We start from the raw sequence: 16,739 nt of genomic DNA on the forward strand, positions 1-16,739 counted from the left end.
AGCGCAATCATTAGGAATATTTGGCATGTTAAGAGGTGATAACCAGCGCAGTTTACTCTTATCGGACATATCCTCTGAAATTTCTAGCAGAGAAGGCCCGACGTCTTGTTTATTCGTTGTATTGGTCATACAATCAAGCAAAACAAACTCCTCCGGTAAACCTCAGTACACTGCGTTTATCAGAAACAAAGATTTAAGAATATGTCCTGTCTTCCACTTAAGTCTTTACTTATTTGCACGGTAAGCCGTATTTAAACCCAAGTACTCGATATATACTAAATTCCAGCTTTTATTGTGGCTCTTCACCCGCAGGATTTCCAGATATGTCAGCAAGAGCTAAATGGTACGATTTACCACTATTATGTGATGGTAAATTACGAACAAAACCGATTTCATACCATACTCAACGAAGAGCAGTTAGTGATGCGCTACACGCCGCCAACGTTCACACATATCAAAAAACACATATAAATAGACGTTTTGGTGCTCGTTTAGCCGAACAAGGGGGTGCAACATCAGAGGAAATTGCACGAGCCGGACATTGGGCACATTCAGTTCTAGAAAATCACTATTTAACGCATATTCCTCGTCGACCGGTGCGAACTCTTGCTGGTTTTTCTATTGAGGGCAATAGTTTCTTTCTTTCGAGAGATATTTCGCCTCCTGCAACCCTTCTACGCAAAGTTTTTCCTGAAATTGAGAAATGGTGAGCTTAAATCGCGATTTGATTCCCACTCTTGCTAGTTTGTGCTAAAATTTGCTATTTTGTGCTCTTGCTGACTCTCAAAGGATAGGAATTCTCGATTCTAGCGTACGTCCGGAAGAAGAGCTTACTAGTCGAATGTTTCTTCAAACAATGGGTCATCTCCGTGAATCATTTCTACAAGATATCGTACACGTTCGCAAATGGTTTCCATCGCTTTACATTTTCAATCATCCTCTTTTCAAAGACGAAGAGTTCTTATCCTTTGAGGAACAAGCGATTACTAGAACGATTGCCAATGAAAACAAATATGATGATCGTATTGCTCAAGCTTTGCCAATTTTACATGACATTCTACAAACTCAAGCTCAAGCACAACAACAAACGTCACATGATATGGTTTCACGCATTGAAGAAGTAAATAAAAGCCAAAGACAAAATAACGAGAAAATTCAAGCCGTCTTGAATGGAATTGCGTTAATACAAAACGGTCTTAGCAGTCCACTTCTTTTTCCGCCAATATTTCAGTCTATCTTACGTGAAAATCAGTCTTCGAACTCCGGATTGGCAAATACAAACGAAGCAAGCACTTCTTTGACGACTTTGCCAAATGAACAACCTACATCTCCTATTGCAAACTCGTTCTTGTCAACTACATCATCATCTTCCCACAATATGAACGTTCAAACCTCCATTCAAACCAGTCTGCTATCACCATTTACTATGAGTAGATCAGTTCAAACAGTTCAGGAATTATGGCAAGAGTATCTCTTTGGCATTAATGGTCGCCCATCAATTAAAAGTCAGTACGAAGATAACCCTAATGGACTGAAGAATGCAAGCGAGACCAAAAAACGTTTTTATAGGAGACGTATCAGCATTATTCGAGCAGTTTGACGTTTAGGTGAGACAAGAGCAATAGAAGATGTTGAAGCAGCGAAGATTTGGGATAAACATAGACATACTTTACCAAATCCATCTTTAGACGCCTTACAACATTGGTTGAGTAAAGCATCTGCCGAAGAACTCATATCTGTTTAGTATTGTACAGTAATGTATCTTCTCGTGTAGCATTACCTTTGCATAAATTTTATTCTGCAATTTCCTGCTAATTTTTGCTCATTCTTGCTACTTTCTGCCAATTATTGCTCGTGAGTGCTAACTGTGGTTAAAATTTCTTTACTCGTAGCCAAGGGCGTTGTAGAACAGTCAAAGGAGTATGAAACCTCACAACAGACATATAACCTGCAGGAATTAGGACCACGTTGTTGTTTAGAAAACGTCCCTGCAGGAATCAACAATTTGATCCGTTTTACGGTTTCATGTATTTAAGACGTGCTAAAAACGATAGACTTGAGACAGTGTAAATCAGGGTCTGTAAATCAACGTAATTTACGTCCTCAAACCATTAAAACGAGGGTATGCATGTCGTTGTCAAGGGTAAGTATCCTTTGGTTGTCAAGGAGAGCCAAATGGTCAATTTGCTGGTTGTCACATATACCAGGTCGTTGTCATGAGTTCTTCCCCACCTCTTGTCAAATTTTAACGTCTTACATTACTTTACCACACTGACATTTGAATTTTAAGCTTCTTGAAAAGATATCATGTCGAACCCACCTACTCCTCCTGCTACTTTGAAACAACTTGTTACGTCTAAGCCCGATTCACGTTAGTTGCTGCTTTTTCAACGTTAAGAGGTTAATTAATTCTAATAATTAGCGGAGTGGAGCGCCAAATTCGATTGGGATGGTATTGTTGCTTATCCTCTACGGAAATGGTCTGATACTGGTTGTAATGAGGTTCTTCGGGTTGCAGCTGGAGATAAAGGTCCTAAGATTGGAATTTCTCCTAATGAATCGTCAGAAGTTAGTGCTTTCGAGTCAATTTTCGTCAAAGTTGTGTTTATCTGACTCAATTAGTATAAAAATTACCGGGAGGCGTATAATCACGCTGTATCGCCTAATTCTCATGTCAGAATGGGAACATTTAGCTGTCAGTTGTGTCAAACTCGTCAAATCCGCGAAGTTACGTGTTCCTTCGGTTGTGTTACCGTCGGTGAGCTCCCTACGGGAGCATGTACAGAATGCATTGCGAGGGGTACGACAGCTCGCTGTACTTTTGTCGAAAAAGCGGAATACATCCTAGATCAAGCGAGCTTTGCAGGAAATATTCGAGAAGAGTTAGGGAAATTGAAGGCTATCGAAATGCAGGCTGAATTAGCGAGTGAGTACTTTTCGTTTCTAGATATAACTGCAAAGCTCAATTTCGAGCAACACATAATTATATGTTAGAACCAAAATCTATCTTATTTCAAAGTCAACATATCAGATCTAATATTGAGCAATTGATGGTGATTCATTTGCCTGATATGGCTCCCGAAGGTGTTGTTGCCCCCGATACTCCCCGTAAGCGTCGTCGTGCCCCTGTCGCAGCAACCTCTCCCTCCGAAGACACATAAGTTGTTGTATATCTCTATATGTATGCATCAATCACTCTTGAGCTCTCATCAACACAAACATTAGCAAAAATGAGCACAAATTAGCAAGAATCAGCAGTAGTTAGCAAGTTAGGACAGAGAAGAGTGAACGAGATGAATTGTTGGAACGCGTTCAGGTGGCAGCATGAGTCACAATTTCGTACATTCGGTTATCGACATGATACCCGGACCGGCCCTAGGACCCCCGTCCGGACTGACTCAGGGTCCATGTCGTATAACAAGTCATTCTCCGGTCCTGGAGTCTCACACACGCCTAGACCTTCACGGCACTCCTTCCCAGCACTCCTTCCCAGACTTCGAAGCATCCGTGTTCTGAGCCAATTGAACTGCACACTTCCAACCTTCCCTCTTTGCTGTTTCTGTCTCTCACGTCTCTGATAGCTCTTCTACAGTGACAGTCTTGGTATGCTTGGTCAAATCTTTCTCCATGTGGATACCTTGTCCCTTTTTATCATCCCTTGCTGCCCTGTCAAATTGTTCTGACACTCTCCAGAGCACTGCACCACTTTGTGAGCCGTGCTAAAAGCGCATACGGGAAAAGTAGGGGAAAAGTCTTGAAAGGTCTGTCACACCAAGGAAAAAGTGAGGGAAAAGTGTAATTGATCTATGAATCCTGGGATATAAGAGTGGACCACTTCCTCCTTCTCTCTGCAATTGACTTACTTCTCTACTTACCACTTTCAAGTACTGATCTATCACCTACATGTCTCACCTACTAATCAACACTAGCCTCTTGTCACGAGACATACTGACCAGCATATGCACGATATAACAGTGCCCAACGGAACAGTGATCTTAACCACTGCGACGAAAAGGCCTATTAATCGGCGGTTAACACTACCGCCGATCGCTGGTTAAATACCCTTCCCCGACTTTCGCTCGACTTGTCACACAATTTGTGACACCTCTGTGATAAGTAGTAGTCTCTCTCAATGACATTGACAATGAACCTCTGGTACTATCCATTGTAGCAAAGTGAAGTCATGCATCCATTTGTTGTTGTGTACCATCCATCACAAGCATCTGATACTAGTGACTTAACAATTGAGCCTGCCAGCCGGACTGACACAATCATGGCAATCTTTTCCCTTGGAGGAAAAGTGTGTGAAAAGGTACATGTCACACGCTTTTCACACATGGGTGAAAAGTTTCATCTCACAGGGGGAAAAGTAGGTGAAAAGGGGGTCATCACACACTATTCCCCCTATGCAACAGATCCACCTGCTACGAGGTGACTGCACCCTTCTCATGCAGTGCCTTCTAAGCCAACAGGTGTTCCAGTCCGCTTTTTGTCTTTTTTCACGTTTTCCCAGGGGTAATTTCACTACCGCTTATTGTCGAAAATGGTGCAATCGGTGACTGCCACATGGGAGCGCTATCACTATTTCCGCATATTCCCTTGTCTCATATATGACCTCTGTGTCGATATTGTACTCTTTATGTATTCTACTTCTACATCGGACAGGTTATGAGCCTGAAATGTTGCTCTTAAGACAACATCCAACTGCTCCTGACACCCCCTGTGGTCCCTCCAGCATGAGAATCAGTGAAAGTATCAGTAGAACTATCAGTCGAATCATCAACTGTCACAAACATCGGTTCTTCTTCTCTACTGACCGACGGTCGACAAACCTCGGCTAACTACGTCGTCTTGGGGCGTCAATGTCTCACTGAGACAGGGTACTCGTTGGGGAACTATGGCTAACTACGCCGTAGTGAGACGTCGAGTGATAAACAATAAGGTGATCATCGATGAACTGCGGCTAACTTTGCCGTGGTACGTCGAACTGCTGTGTGGTAGGTCTCCTTAACTCGAAGGTTGCAGCTACTGAATATATCTCTCGCTTCTGACAACAATCAAGGATCACTGAAGAATTTTAGCGATCCGTAAACTATCTATACTTCTCCTCTCTTCTCATAGAACATCCCTCAACTCCTGCACAGCCTCACACTTAGTCCTCTTCGTCCAACCTTGCCGTACCTCGCCATTGTCGGAAAATGGTGCCATCGGTATTTGCCACATTGTAGCGATATTGCTATTTCCGTGTATTCCCTTGTCTCATTTCTCACCTCTGTCAATATTGTAATTTCTCTTTATGCATTCTATTTCTACATCTGACAGGTTATGAGCCTGAAATATCACTCTTAAGACGACATCTAATTGCTCCCGACACCCCCTGAGGTCCCTCCAGCATCAGATGGACATCATGCTTTGGAATTGTTCACCGTAGATTTCAGTGACATCATACTTAGGCATAAATCTCACCTAATAAAAGTGTAGACTTCACCGAGCAAAACCGTCTTCGAAGATGTTGTTGGAAATCTCATTGGGAAATCATTCGTGCTGATGTCTATATAAGCCGGCCATATTCTGTAGTTTCCCCATCAATGGATCTCTTTTCCTCTTGTTCTAATATTACTGACTTTTACAGTTAGAATAGGAAATTTGTCACTCAGTTGGGGTTAACTTAACACTCTCAGTCCCCTCAGTATCTAAGGTAAGGCAAGCCCGAGACTAACCCCTTCGGTACTCAAGGCAGTACTTTGCAACCGCAGTCTACCCGCAGGCGTGACACCACTTCAAATGTTCGCTATTTGCTTCAAATTGTGTTTCTCGCTCTATCTCCACCAATACTTCTCGTATTCTTGATATCTCTTTGTATCCTGACAGAACGTGACTGCTTCCACCTTTACCAGAATAGACAGACCAACAGCATCGAGGAATGGCAAGATACAGCAAAAGTGAAAATTTTCAACTCCAATACCACTCTTTCAACTTGGAAATCACTTTTTCTACACAACTCAGTCTGTCTTGCATGAGATACATCACTCTTAGTGTCACGAGGACCAACTAACCAGCATTGGCTCGATATAACAGTGCCCAATGTGACAGTGATGTTACCCACTGTGACAAAAAGGCCTATTAATTGGTGGTTAACCCTACCACCAATCGCTGGTTAAATACCCTTCCCCGACTTTTGCTCTACTTGTCACACGCTTTGTGACACTTAGGATCATTGGAAAAGGGCAAATAGGAGCTACATAGATCAGCAGAGAGATCGAAGTTTGGAAGAGCGGTTGGGACGGGAGATCAATTACAAAGTCGGAATTTTTGTGAGCAACAATAAGACATCTTCTACACTCACAAACCGAATTTTTATTGCGGGCGTCAGCTCGCAATTCTATAGGGGTGAACACGGAATCAATTTCTACGCAGTGCCTGACTTTTTTTCCCAATCGCTCATTGGTTCATCACCATCACTCACCAATCACCATCACTCACCATCACTCACAGCGACAGCGAGCCTACGCTAGACGCACCGTTCTCCATTGCATGCCTAGAACACGGAATCAATTTGCTAGCACCCGTGGATAGAGATTTCTAGCAGCTGATTGGTCCATTCCGCCACTTGCCAGCGTAGTCGCAAGCCTAACAAATTGAAAGCAGAGCTTCCCCTTGCATGCCTATGCCATATCACCACCAACAAGCATAGTCCCAGTCTGGTTGAGCGAAAGAGGATGCATGGTACATGGTACATATACAGGAAAGACCTGATACTGAAACTGTTGGTGGTGATGTTGGTGATCTGACAGTCAAGTTCAACTTCCTTCCTTACCTACCTGGCCACTTGCTTCTTCTTCCTCTTTGACTGTTCATCAAGGTAAGTTACAGGACAGGTTCATTGTGTCTGTCTTCTATCATCCCCACTTATCATCGTCTGCTTTGGCTCTCTTGACTCCATTTGCAGTGTTTGAGTGCTTGACTTGGAAGTGTGTTTGTCAATAGGCGCTGATTTAACAGATTTTGCTTCTATCCTCATACATTATACTCAGCAGTTCACTCCATCCCCCTCTGCATCTCATGCACCATTCCCTTCCTCTCAAACCAACTTCTAGCTGACTTGCCCCACTATACACCGTGCACTTCACTGGAACCGGACGCTCGCTTTCGATCGCCTCTCGAGTCGATAACCTAGTCCTCTTTACCTCAATTCTGCACCGATTCCATCGCTCTCAACATTTCCTGAATTGCCCCACCGTGATCTCTCTAGATATACAACCAGATCTAATTTTGGTGTAACGGTTAAACCAGCGGACCAAAATTCCAAAATCAAAATTTCCAATATCAGCATCTGTAACCCAAATTCGATTTTTTGTTTTCACTTTCCCAATTAGCCACCAGTTCTATCGCTCTCTGTCTTTCCTACATTCCTCCACCACGCTTTATCTATATCTAAAATCAGATCGTAAATCAGAGCAGTGCTTGAAGCAGGAAATCAAAAATTTGAAATCAGAAAGTCCAACCACTTCATTGCAACTTGAAAGTTTTGTTTTTGACCTCATTCCATCAGTTCTCATTGGAATTACCTAATCTTTTCACCCGCTCCTGTTTGCAACTACCAACTATTTGTATCAAAAGACCAACCGAAGTTTGGATCACTGCTTGAAGAGAAAATTGAAACATTACAAAATCGAAAACTTGGTACCTTCTTTTATTCCCTCACCACTTTTGAATTTTTCACATGTCTTATTCCTCAAACCCACGCTTTACAGCAAGCCTCTGGTATTGGTATCGACGCTCTTGGCTGGGAGTGAAGGCAAGTCCTGCAGAAGCGCAGGTGAAAAGTCAGAATTGTCGGAAATAGAGCAATCGGTAACTGCCACATTGGTGCGCTATCACTATTTCCGCGTATTCCCTCGTCTCATATCTAATCTCTGTCAATATTGCACTCTTTATGCATTCTACTTCTACATCTGACAAGAATCACTTGCACACTTTTCGCTTTTTCTCTCATTCATTACTCCTTTCTATTCCTAAAACCGGACCTGCTTAATTGTGGGAGGTGCATTGTGTATTGAAATTGAATAAGATACAGTGGTGTAGACAGATCTGGACAACCCAGTGGCGCAACTCAGAGTCCTAGGACATACCAAGTGCACCTCGCAATCAGCTGAGTCACTCTGAGAGTCTATGTCAGATGTAGAAAGTAGAATGTATAGAGAGAAACTACAATATTGACAGAGGTGAGAGATGAGACGAGGGAATAGCGAAAGCGCTCCAATGTGGCAGTTACCGATTGCTCCATTTCCGACACCCCCACTCAAGCGAATCTGCCACATACCACTAATAACTCCCTCAGTCTATTGAATGTATCTGAGGGAAGAGCCTTAGTCAACAAGGCAGCCATATTCTCTGCTGAGGGAATATGTGACAGTGTCACAAACTATGTTGTGACACCTCAGATTCCACCAGCAATGACCCTCCTTTGACCATCAAAACCCCCATCATGTCTTAACCTTGTCACCCCACACGTAACTTAGGACATCTGAGCCCAAGTACGGCGAAGTTAGACGGTGTTAGGAAAACCAGGGACAATGGGAGCAGAAGTACGGCGAAGTTAGGCGGAGTTAGGTGAACTAGGGACAATGGGAGCAGAAGTACGGCGAAGTTGGGCGGAGTTAGTCAAAGGACGGGGAAAGACGGCCGGGACCTCGGGAAGTTGGACGAAGTGCGTTGAAGTACGTCTAAGCGCGAGAGGGTTGGGTGAAGATCTAGGCGGAGTAAATAATATTAGCTGAGAAGATCGCTGAAGTTCTTCAGCAATCCTTGATTGTTGTCAGTAGTGAAAGACAGATAGAGATAGCTATATACAAATTGAGATACATTGCCATCAGTAGAACAAAACCCCAGTTAGAGTAACTACGCCGAAGTACGCCGTAGTTACACTCCTTTCGACGTCTGCGCCCTCCTGGTTGGGTGAGACATCGACTTAGAAGCGCCAAGTTATCCAAGGTTCGTCGACCGTCAGTCTGTTAGAGAGTAGTCGTTCGACGGCCGTGACAGACAGAGAGACAGTGTTGTCTTCAACTTTCTCCCGGATATATGATGTCGCAGGTCAATATGTTTTGTCTTGTTATGATGAACTGGATTCTTGGCAAGAGCTATAGTTCCCGCATTGTCATTGAGAAGTTTCAAAGGTTCTTGACCAAGTCCAAGTCCCAAATCATCCAAAAGTTGTCTTAACCATACAGCTTGGCGTGTGGCATCTGATGCTGCCATGTATTCCGCTTCTGTTGTTGAAAGCGCAACTGTAGGCCGTCTCCTACTTTTCCAAGCAACAACTCCATCATAAACTTTAAAGACATATCCAGTGGTTGATCTTCTGGTGTCCAAATCTCCTCCCCAATCTGCATCTGCATAACCTAAAGCAATGCGGTTGCTATTCTCTTTGTTGAAGGGGAGACAAAGATCAGAAGTACCACGGACATAACGAAGTAGGTGTTTGACCGCTTTCCAATGTGAGTCATTCCATATACTAAGGAACCTAGATAAGAGACTTGCTGGAAAAGCAAGATCAGGTCGAGTGATGGTTGAAGCATAAAGAATAGCCCCCACTGCTTGGGCATATGGGTAGTGTTTTGCTTCATCATGTTCTTCATCTGTTGCAGGGATTGGACGAAATCCCGATGGAAGTGGTGATTTTGCAGGATTGCAATCTTTCAAGTCAAATCGTTCAAGAAGTGATTCAAAGTAATGTTCTTGAGACATAAACAGTTTGTGATTTGATCTATCATGATGAATGTTGAACCCAAGAAAGTCCAACTGGACCAGAGTCTGAACACTCAAATTCTGAGTTAAGCGCCGCTTTGAAGTTGTCCAACATAGTTCGATTGGTACATGCAATGAGTTGATCGTCGACATGTACAGAGAGCATGAGAATGTTATCTCCTTCACGCTTTGAGTAGAAACAAGGATCGGCTTTTGTAAGAAGTAATCCTTGAGATTGTAACCACTTGCCAAGAGCTTTGTTGAAACATCATGGTGATTGTTTCAAGCCATAAAGCGACTTGCGCAACCAAAGCACTTTGTTTGCTGGAATGTTGGATCCTTCTGGTGGTTGCATGTAGATTGTTTCTTCTAATTCCCCATTCAGGAATGCCGCTTTGATATCGACCTGATCACATTCAAGATCAAAGTGGTTGACAATTGCTAGAAACACTCGAATTGAATCTTTGTGCGCAACAGCAGCAAAGAGTTCATTGTAGTCCAATCCTTCCACTTGATTGTAACCTTTTGCAACAAAGCGAGCTTTGTAGGTAGATGGGAGTCCAGTTTCTCCGTCTATCTTGCGAGTGTACACCCATCTTCCCTTTAAAATGCGCATTGCTGGATCCAAGTCCACAATTTCCCAGACTTTGTACTTTGACATTTTTGCAAGTTCTTCATCCATGCTTTTTCTCCAACATTGTTATGACCCGGTCAGGATGAAGCGTGTCATAACCCATGCTTGGGCTCATGCACCACACACCCGAGCTCATGTAGCTGACTAGAAGCACCATATGATCCATGAGCCAAATACAGAGCTCTCTATGATAGTTCGGTAAGCTCTACTGATGCTCTACCAGAGCTCTGTTAGATCATATGAGCTAGGTTATGGCTCGGGGAAGGCTCAATAGTTTTGTTAGTAGATGGATGCTGTCGGAAATAGAGCAATCGGTAACTGCCACATTGGAGCGCTATCGCTATTTCCGCGTATTCCCTCGTCTCATATCTGACCTCTGTCAATATTGTACTCTTTATGCATTCTACTTCTACATCTGACAGGTTATGAGCCTGAAATATCGCTCTTAAGACAAGATCTAACGGCTCCCGACACCCCTGTGGTCCCTCCAGCATTAGAATCAAGTAGGACTATCAGTAGAATCATCAACTCAACTAAAATTTTCGCTTTTCGCTTCAAATCGCCTTTCACGCTCTAACTCCATCAATACTGCTCCGATTCTCGATATCTCTTCGGATCTGAACAGAGCGTCACTGTTTCCACCATTACCGAAAAGAGTAGACCGATAACATTCACGAATAGCGAGATAGGTCGAAAGTGAAAATTTTCAACTGTAATATCCCTCCTTTACCAGCAAAATCGCTTTTTCAACACAACTCAGTCAATTCTGAACGAAATACATCGCTCTTTGGATCATAAGAAAGGGGACAGTGGGAGGTCATCAGAACGGGAAAGAGATTGCAGTTTGCAAAAGCGGTTGGGACAGGAGATCAACTACAAAGTCGGAATTTTTGTGAGCAATAATAAGACATCTTCTACACTCACAAAGCGACCTTTTATCCTCTTCACCTCAATTCTGCTCCAATTCCATCGCCATTAACATTTCTCAAACCGCCTCACAGCGCGCTCTCTAGATCTGCAGACGGATTTGGTTTTCGTGGAACGGTTGAACCAGCAGTGCAAAATTACAAGATTGAATTTCCACACCTCATCATTTGAATGTCATATTCGACCTTTCGTTCTCATTTCCCCAATTTACCACCAATCTTATCGCTCTCTGTCTTTCCTACACCTCTCCACCGTACTCTATCTATATCTGAAATCAAATCGTAAATCGGAGCAGCGGTCAAAGCAGGAGATCAAAAATCAAAATCGGAAATTTCAATCACTTCATTACAACTCCAAAATTTTTCTTTTAACCCCATTCCATCAATTCTTATCGGAATTATCGAATCCCTTCACCGGATCCTGTCCGCAACTACCAACTATTCATAACAAAAGACAAAGTTGGGATTGGATCACGGGTTGACGAGAAAAGCGATATTTGACGAATTAAAACCTCGCTTTTTCCTTATTCCCTCATCACCTTTTTTAATAAATTATCGCTTCTCTTATTCCTCAAATCCACGCTTTACAGCAAGCCTCTGGTATCGGTATCGACGCTCTCGGCTGGGAGTGAAGGCAAGTCCTGCAGAAGCGCAGGTGAAAAGTCGAAATCACTTCCACACTTTCGCTTTTTCTCTCATTCATTACTCTCTCCTTGTTCCTAAAACCGGACCTGCTTTATTGTGGGAGGTGCATCGTGTATCGCTTTAGATACAGCGGTGTAGACGAATCTGGACACCCCAGTGGCGCGCCTCTGAGTCCTAGGACATACCAAGCGCGTCTCGCAATCAGCTGAGTCACTCTGAGAGTCTATTCCTTGTTGTTTGAACTTCAGCTGATTTACATTTGGAAAATATCGCTTTTCCATTATCTCAATCAATACTCCACTTCCAGTCCTCTTACTTCACCCACACATCCGCTACCATTGCGGCTATCGCCACCTTCGATCGCAGCAACGTAGCATCAGTCGTTTCAAAGTTATCCGCATTTCATAAATTTGAACACCACAATCAAAATTTAAAAACAAGAATCGTCTTTTTCGTTTTCCTTGGTTCACACCGAACCGATTGGACCGAATTTTACAACAGCGATAGGACGATATTGCGCCTACCACCAGGTCTAAAATCAGCTCTGTTCCTGCGATCGTTATTGAGTTATCCAATTTTGAAAAATGTCTGACTCATCCGACACCGAAGTAAAAGTGAAAACCGTAAAATTGCGAGGAAGCGAGAATTATGCTCAATGGGAGGCTCATATTGCTACCACACTTATGGGCAAGGGATTACTACCGTATATCGACCTTGAACCACCCTCTAAAGACTTGAAAGATAGAGAAAACATCAAGGATCGTCTGAAAAGCGCAAAAGCGTATTTGATAATCTTTCAATCGCTTTCAGAAACAATCTCCTCCGCTTTACCATCTGATGTCAAAGACTGGAAATCACCAAATCCGAAATCGCTTTGGGATGAGATCAAGAAACAGTACTCTGCAGCTGTTGGAGCTAGACAAGCTGCGCTTTTTCAAGAAATGGCTCGAAAAACGATTGTGGAAGGGGAGGATCCAATGCCAGCACTTGCAGCGCAACGCAGTGCACATGCTCAGTTGAATTCGGCGGGAGAAAACCTTTCAGACAAGATGTTGGCCTACGCTATGACATTGGCGCTTCCAGAATCGTTCACAACGCTTAAACAGACGCTTTCGCTCAGGGAATCGCTTTCTTCTAGCGAAGTTCAGGCTGGAGTTCAGGCAGAATGGAGTAGGAGGAAAACTGAAGGAGAAAGTGCAACTGGAATGTTTGCAAAATCGAAATTTCGCTCCAAATTGACTTCCAACACTTTTAACAACCCAAAGAAACAATTTGATCGATTTCCACCAGCCGATCACTCGAAATACTGTTCATTTCATCGTAAAACTGGTCATTCAACTGAAGATTGTAAAACCAGAGTGAAAAATTCAAAAAGCGCAAATTTTGCAACTAAAGAAAACAAGAAAAGCACTGAACCTCCAAAAGTAACCGCCGATATCGCATATCTAAGCGATGCTAGCGCTTTTATCACAGCGGTTGCAACAGCAGACGATCCCATTGCTTTCTCAGCAAGTTCAAAGTCAATCTTTGTTGTGGACTCTGGCGCTTCACACCACATGTGTAATGACAAGAACTCGCTTTCGTCGATTCATTCAATCCCTCCAACTCGTGTAAAATTCGGAAATTCTGCTATTTTACCATGTACACAAGCTGGTACACTAGTCATAAGCGGTGTAGAGTTTCCAAACACGCTTTTAGTTCCTGGTTTGGACAGAAATTTACTCTCTGTAGGCGCATCAGAAGACGGGGGAGATTCAGAATGGCGCTTTAGAAAGGGAATTGCGACTTTCTGCAAGAATCACCAAATTCTTCTCTCTGCGCAAAAACATAATCGTCTTTATCTTCTACAAGCAAGTACTCCTACTGCAAATATTGCGACCACAACTGACCTACTCCTAGACTGGCACGAGCGCCTCGGACATCTCAATGTTGGCGCTTTAGTGAATTTGTCAAAGTCAGGACGGTTAGGATGTGAATTTACAAACTCTCATGCAAAAGATTTTCAGTGCAGAAGTTGTGTTGTTGGAAAAGGGAGGAGATTACCATCAATTCCAAGCGAAATTCGTGCTACTGAACCGCTACAAGTCATTCATCTCGATCTGTGGGGACCAGCACGAACTCCATCTCTTAGTGGTGCAGTTTACTTCCTGTCTTGTTATGATGACTTCACCCGAAAAGTACATCTTTACTTTCTCAAACACAAATCAGACGCTTTTGCGCAATTACAACATCATATTGCAAAAGTAGAAAGACAACTTGACACTAAAGTTAGAACACTTCGCTCTGATAATGGTGGAGAATTCAGTTCTATGGCAATGAGGAATTTTTGCGCAACACATGGTATTCAACACATCCAAGTACCTCCAGATGCGCATACACAAAATGGACGTGCAGAACGACTTCATCTTACAATTCTCAATGGAGTGCGCACAGTTCTGGCGCATTCTGGGCTTCCTGCTAAGTATTGGGCAGAAGCAGCAAATTACATTGCTTATACTCGCAACCGATGTCCTGGTGGTCCAAAGCGACACGTTCCAGATGACATTTGGTACAAAAGTGAAAAGCGACTTTCTCATCTTCAACCATTTGGGTGTAAAGTCTACCACCGTGACCATAAACAAAGCAACAAACTTGCGCAACGCTATCGCGAGGGACAACTACTTGGTTACCAAGAAGGTACAAACAACTTTCGCATTTTGGACACTCTCACCCAGAAAATTTGGATCACAAGAGATGTCATTTTCGCTACAAAATCAGATTTCTCCGAAGTCCCTGAGGTTTCTGATCTAGAACTTACACCACAAGTTATTGGTAGTGGGGCGGATATTCACCGCAAGAATCAGTCAAATCCGTCTTGCAGGGACTTAGATATTCAAAAAGCAAATTCAAAATTCACAACAATCTCAATTGAAGTTGAAAATATTCAAAATGACATTGCGCAAGACCCACAAGACGAAATCAACCGAAATGAAGCTCAGCCACTGGGGCGCATACAAACTCTCTTTGAGCAACTTGAGGAGCAAAGAAACGCACAGAATCAAGACTTTTTACAAAATCTTGAACGTGATCCTAGACGTCAGAATGCAATTGCGCAACGACAATTTGCGCAGAATTTGCAAGAAGAAGAATCCTCTTCCTCCTCTGAAAGTTCAGATGAACTAAACCTCCGTGATGATGATAACTCATTCAGTCTTGCAGCTCATGCGCTTGCAGCCACAAATCTACCCAACTCCTATCGAGAAGCGCAAAATACAGGTGAATGGGAATGTTGGAGAAAAAGCATGGATGAAGAACTTGGAAAAATGTCAAAGTACAAAGTGTGGGAAGTTGTGGACTTGGATCCAAAAATGCGCATTTTAAAGGGAAGATGGGTGTATACTCGCAAGATAGACGGAGAAACTGGTCTACCATCTACCTACAAAGCTCGCTTTGTTGCAAAAGGTTACAATCAAGTGGAAGGATTGGACTACAATGAACTCTTTGCTGCTGTTGCGCACAAAGATTCAATTCGAGTGTTTCTGGCAATCGTCAACCACTTTGATCTTGAATGTGACCAAGTGGATATCAAAGCGGCATTCCTGAATGGGGAATTGGAAGAAACAATCTACATGCAACCACCAGAAGGATCCAACATTCCAGCAAACAAAGTACTTTGGTTGCGCAAGTCGCTTTATGGCTTGAAACAATCACCAAGATGTTTCAACAAAGCACTTGACAAGTGGTTACAGTCTCAAGGTTTACTTCCTACAAAAGCGGATCCTTGTTTTTATTCAAAGCGTGAAGGAGATAACATCATCATGCTCTCTGTACATGTCGACGATCAACTCATCGCATGTAACAATCGGACTATGTTGGACAACTTCAAAGCGGCACTTAATTCAGAATTTGAGTGTTCAGACTCTGGTCCAGTTGGATACTTTCTTGGTTTCAACATTCATCGTGATAGAACAAATCACAAACTGTTTATGTCTCAAGAACATTACTTTGAATCACTTCTTGAAAGGTTTGACTTGAAAGATTGCAATCCTGCAAAGACTCCTCTACCTTCTGGATTTCGTCCAATCCCTGCAACAGATCAAGAACATGATGAAGCAAAACACTACCCATATGCCCAAGCAGTGGGGGCTATTCTTTATGCTTCAACCATAACTCGACCTGATCTCGCTTTCCCAGCAAGTCTTCTATCTAGATTCCTTAGTAAATGGAATGACTCACATTGGAAAGCGGTCAAACACCTACTTCGTTATATCCGTGGTACTTCTGATCTTTGTCTCACCTTCAACAAAGAGAATAGCAATCGCATTGCATTAGGTTATGCAGATGCAGATTGGGGAGGAGATTTGGACACTAGAAGATCAACCACTGGATATGTCTTTAAAGTTTATGGTGGAGTTGTTGCTTGGAAAAGTAGGAGACAACCTACAGTTGCGCTTTCAACAACAGAAGCGGAATACATGGCGGCTTCAGATGCTACACGCCAAGCTGTATGGTTAAGACAACTTTTGGATGATTTGGGACTTGGACTTGGTCAAGAACCTTTGAAACTTCTCAATGATAATGCGGGAACTATAGCTCTTGCCAAGAATCCAGTTCATCATAACAAGACAAAACATATTGACCTGCGACATCATTATATTCGGGAGAAAGTTGAAGATAACACTGTCTCTCTGTCACATATTCCCTCAGCAGAGAATATGGCTGACTTGTTGACAAAGGCTCTTCCTTCAGATACATTTGATAGACTGAGGGAGTTATTAGGGGTATGTGGCAGATCCGCTTGAGTG

General features: G+C 43.0%; 2 protein-coding genes across 2 annotated transcripts; one reads left to right on the forward strand and one right to left on the reverse strand.

Annotated features, from left to right (window-relative positions):
* Positions 1–2,307: 2,307 nt before the first annotated feature.
* TREMEDRAFT_58079 (uncharacterized protein) lies at positions 2,308–3,161 on the forward strand (the record flags this gene model as incomplete). Its single annotated transcript, XM_007001071.1, has 5 exons — positions 2,308–2,371; positions 2,423–2,568; positions 2,623–2,758; positions 2,849–2,926; positions 2,974–3,161. The coding sequence occupies 5 exons, from the start codon at positions 2,308–2,310 to the stop codon at positions 3,159–3,161; spliced, it is 612 nt and encodes a 203-aa protein (XP_007001133.1).
* Positions 3,162–11,552: 8,391 nt separating this feature from the next.
* Positions 11,553–12,351, reverse strand: TREMEDRAFT_55774 (uncharacterized protein). Its single transcript, XM_007000978.1, has one exon. It carries the CDS (start codon positions 12,234–12,236, stop codon positions 12,030–12,032), a length of 207 nt encoding a protein of 68 aa, XP_007001040.1. The 5' UTR covers positions 12,237–12,351; the 3' UTR covers positions 11,553–12,029.
* Between the last annotated feature and the right edge of the window lie 4,388 nt (positions 12,352–16,739).

This window comes from Tremella mesenterica (assembly GCF_000271645.1).
Source record: "Tremella mesenterica DSM 1558 unplaced genomic scaffold TREMEscaffold_1, whole genome shotgun sequence".
Taxonomy (NCBI): Eukaryota; Fungi; Basidiomycota; class Tremellomycetes; order Tremellales; family Tremellaceae; genus Tremella; species Tremella mesenterica.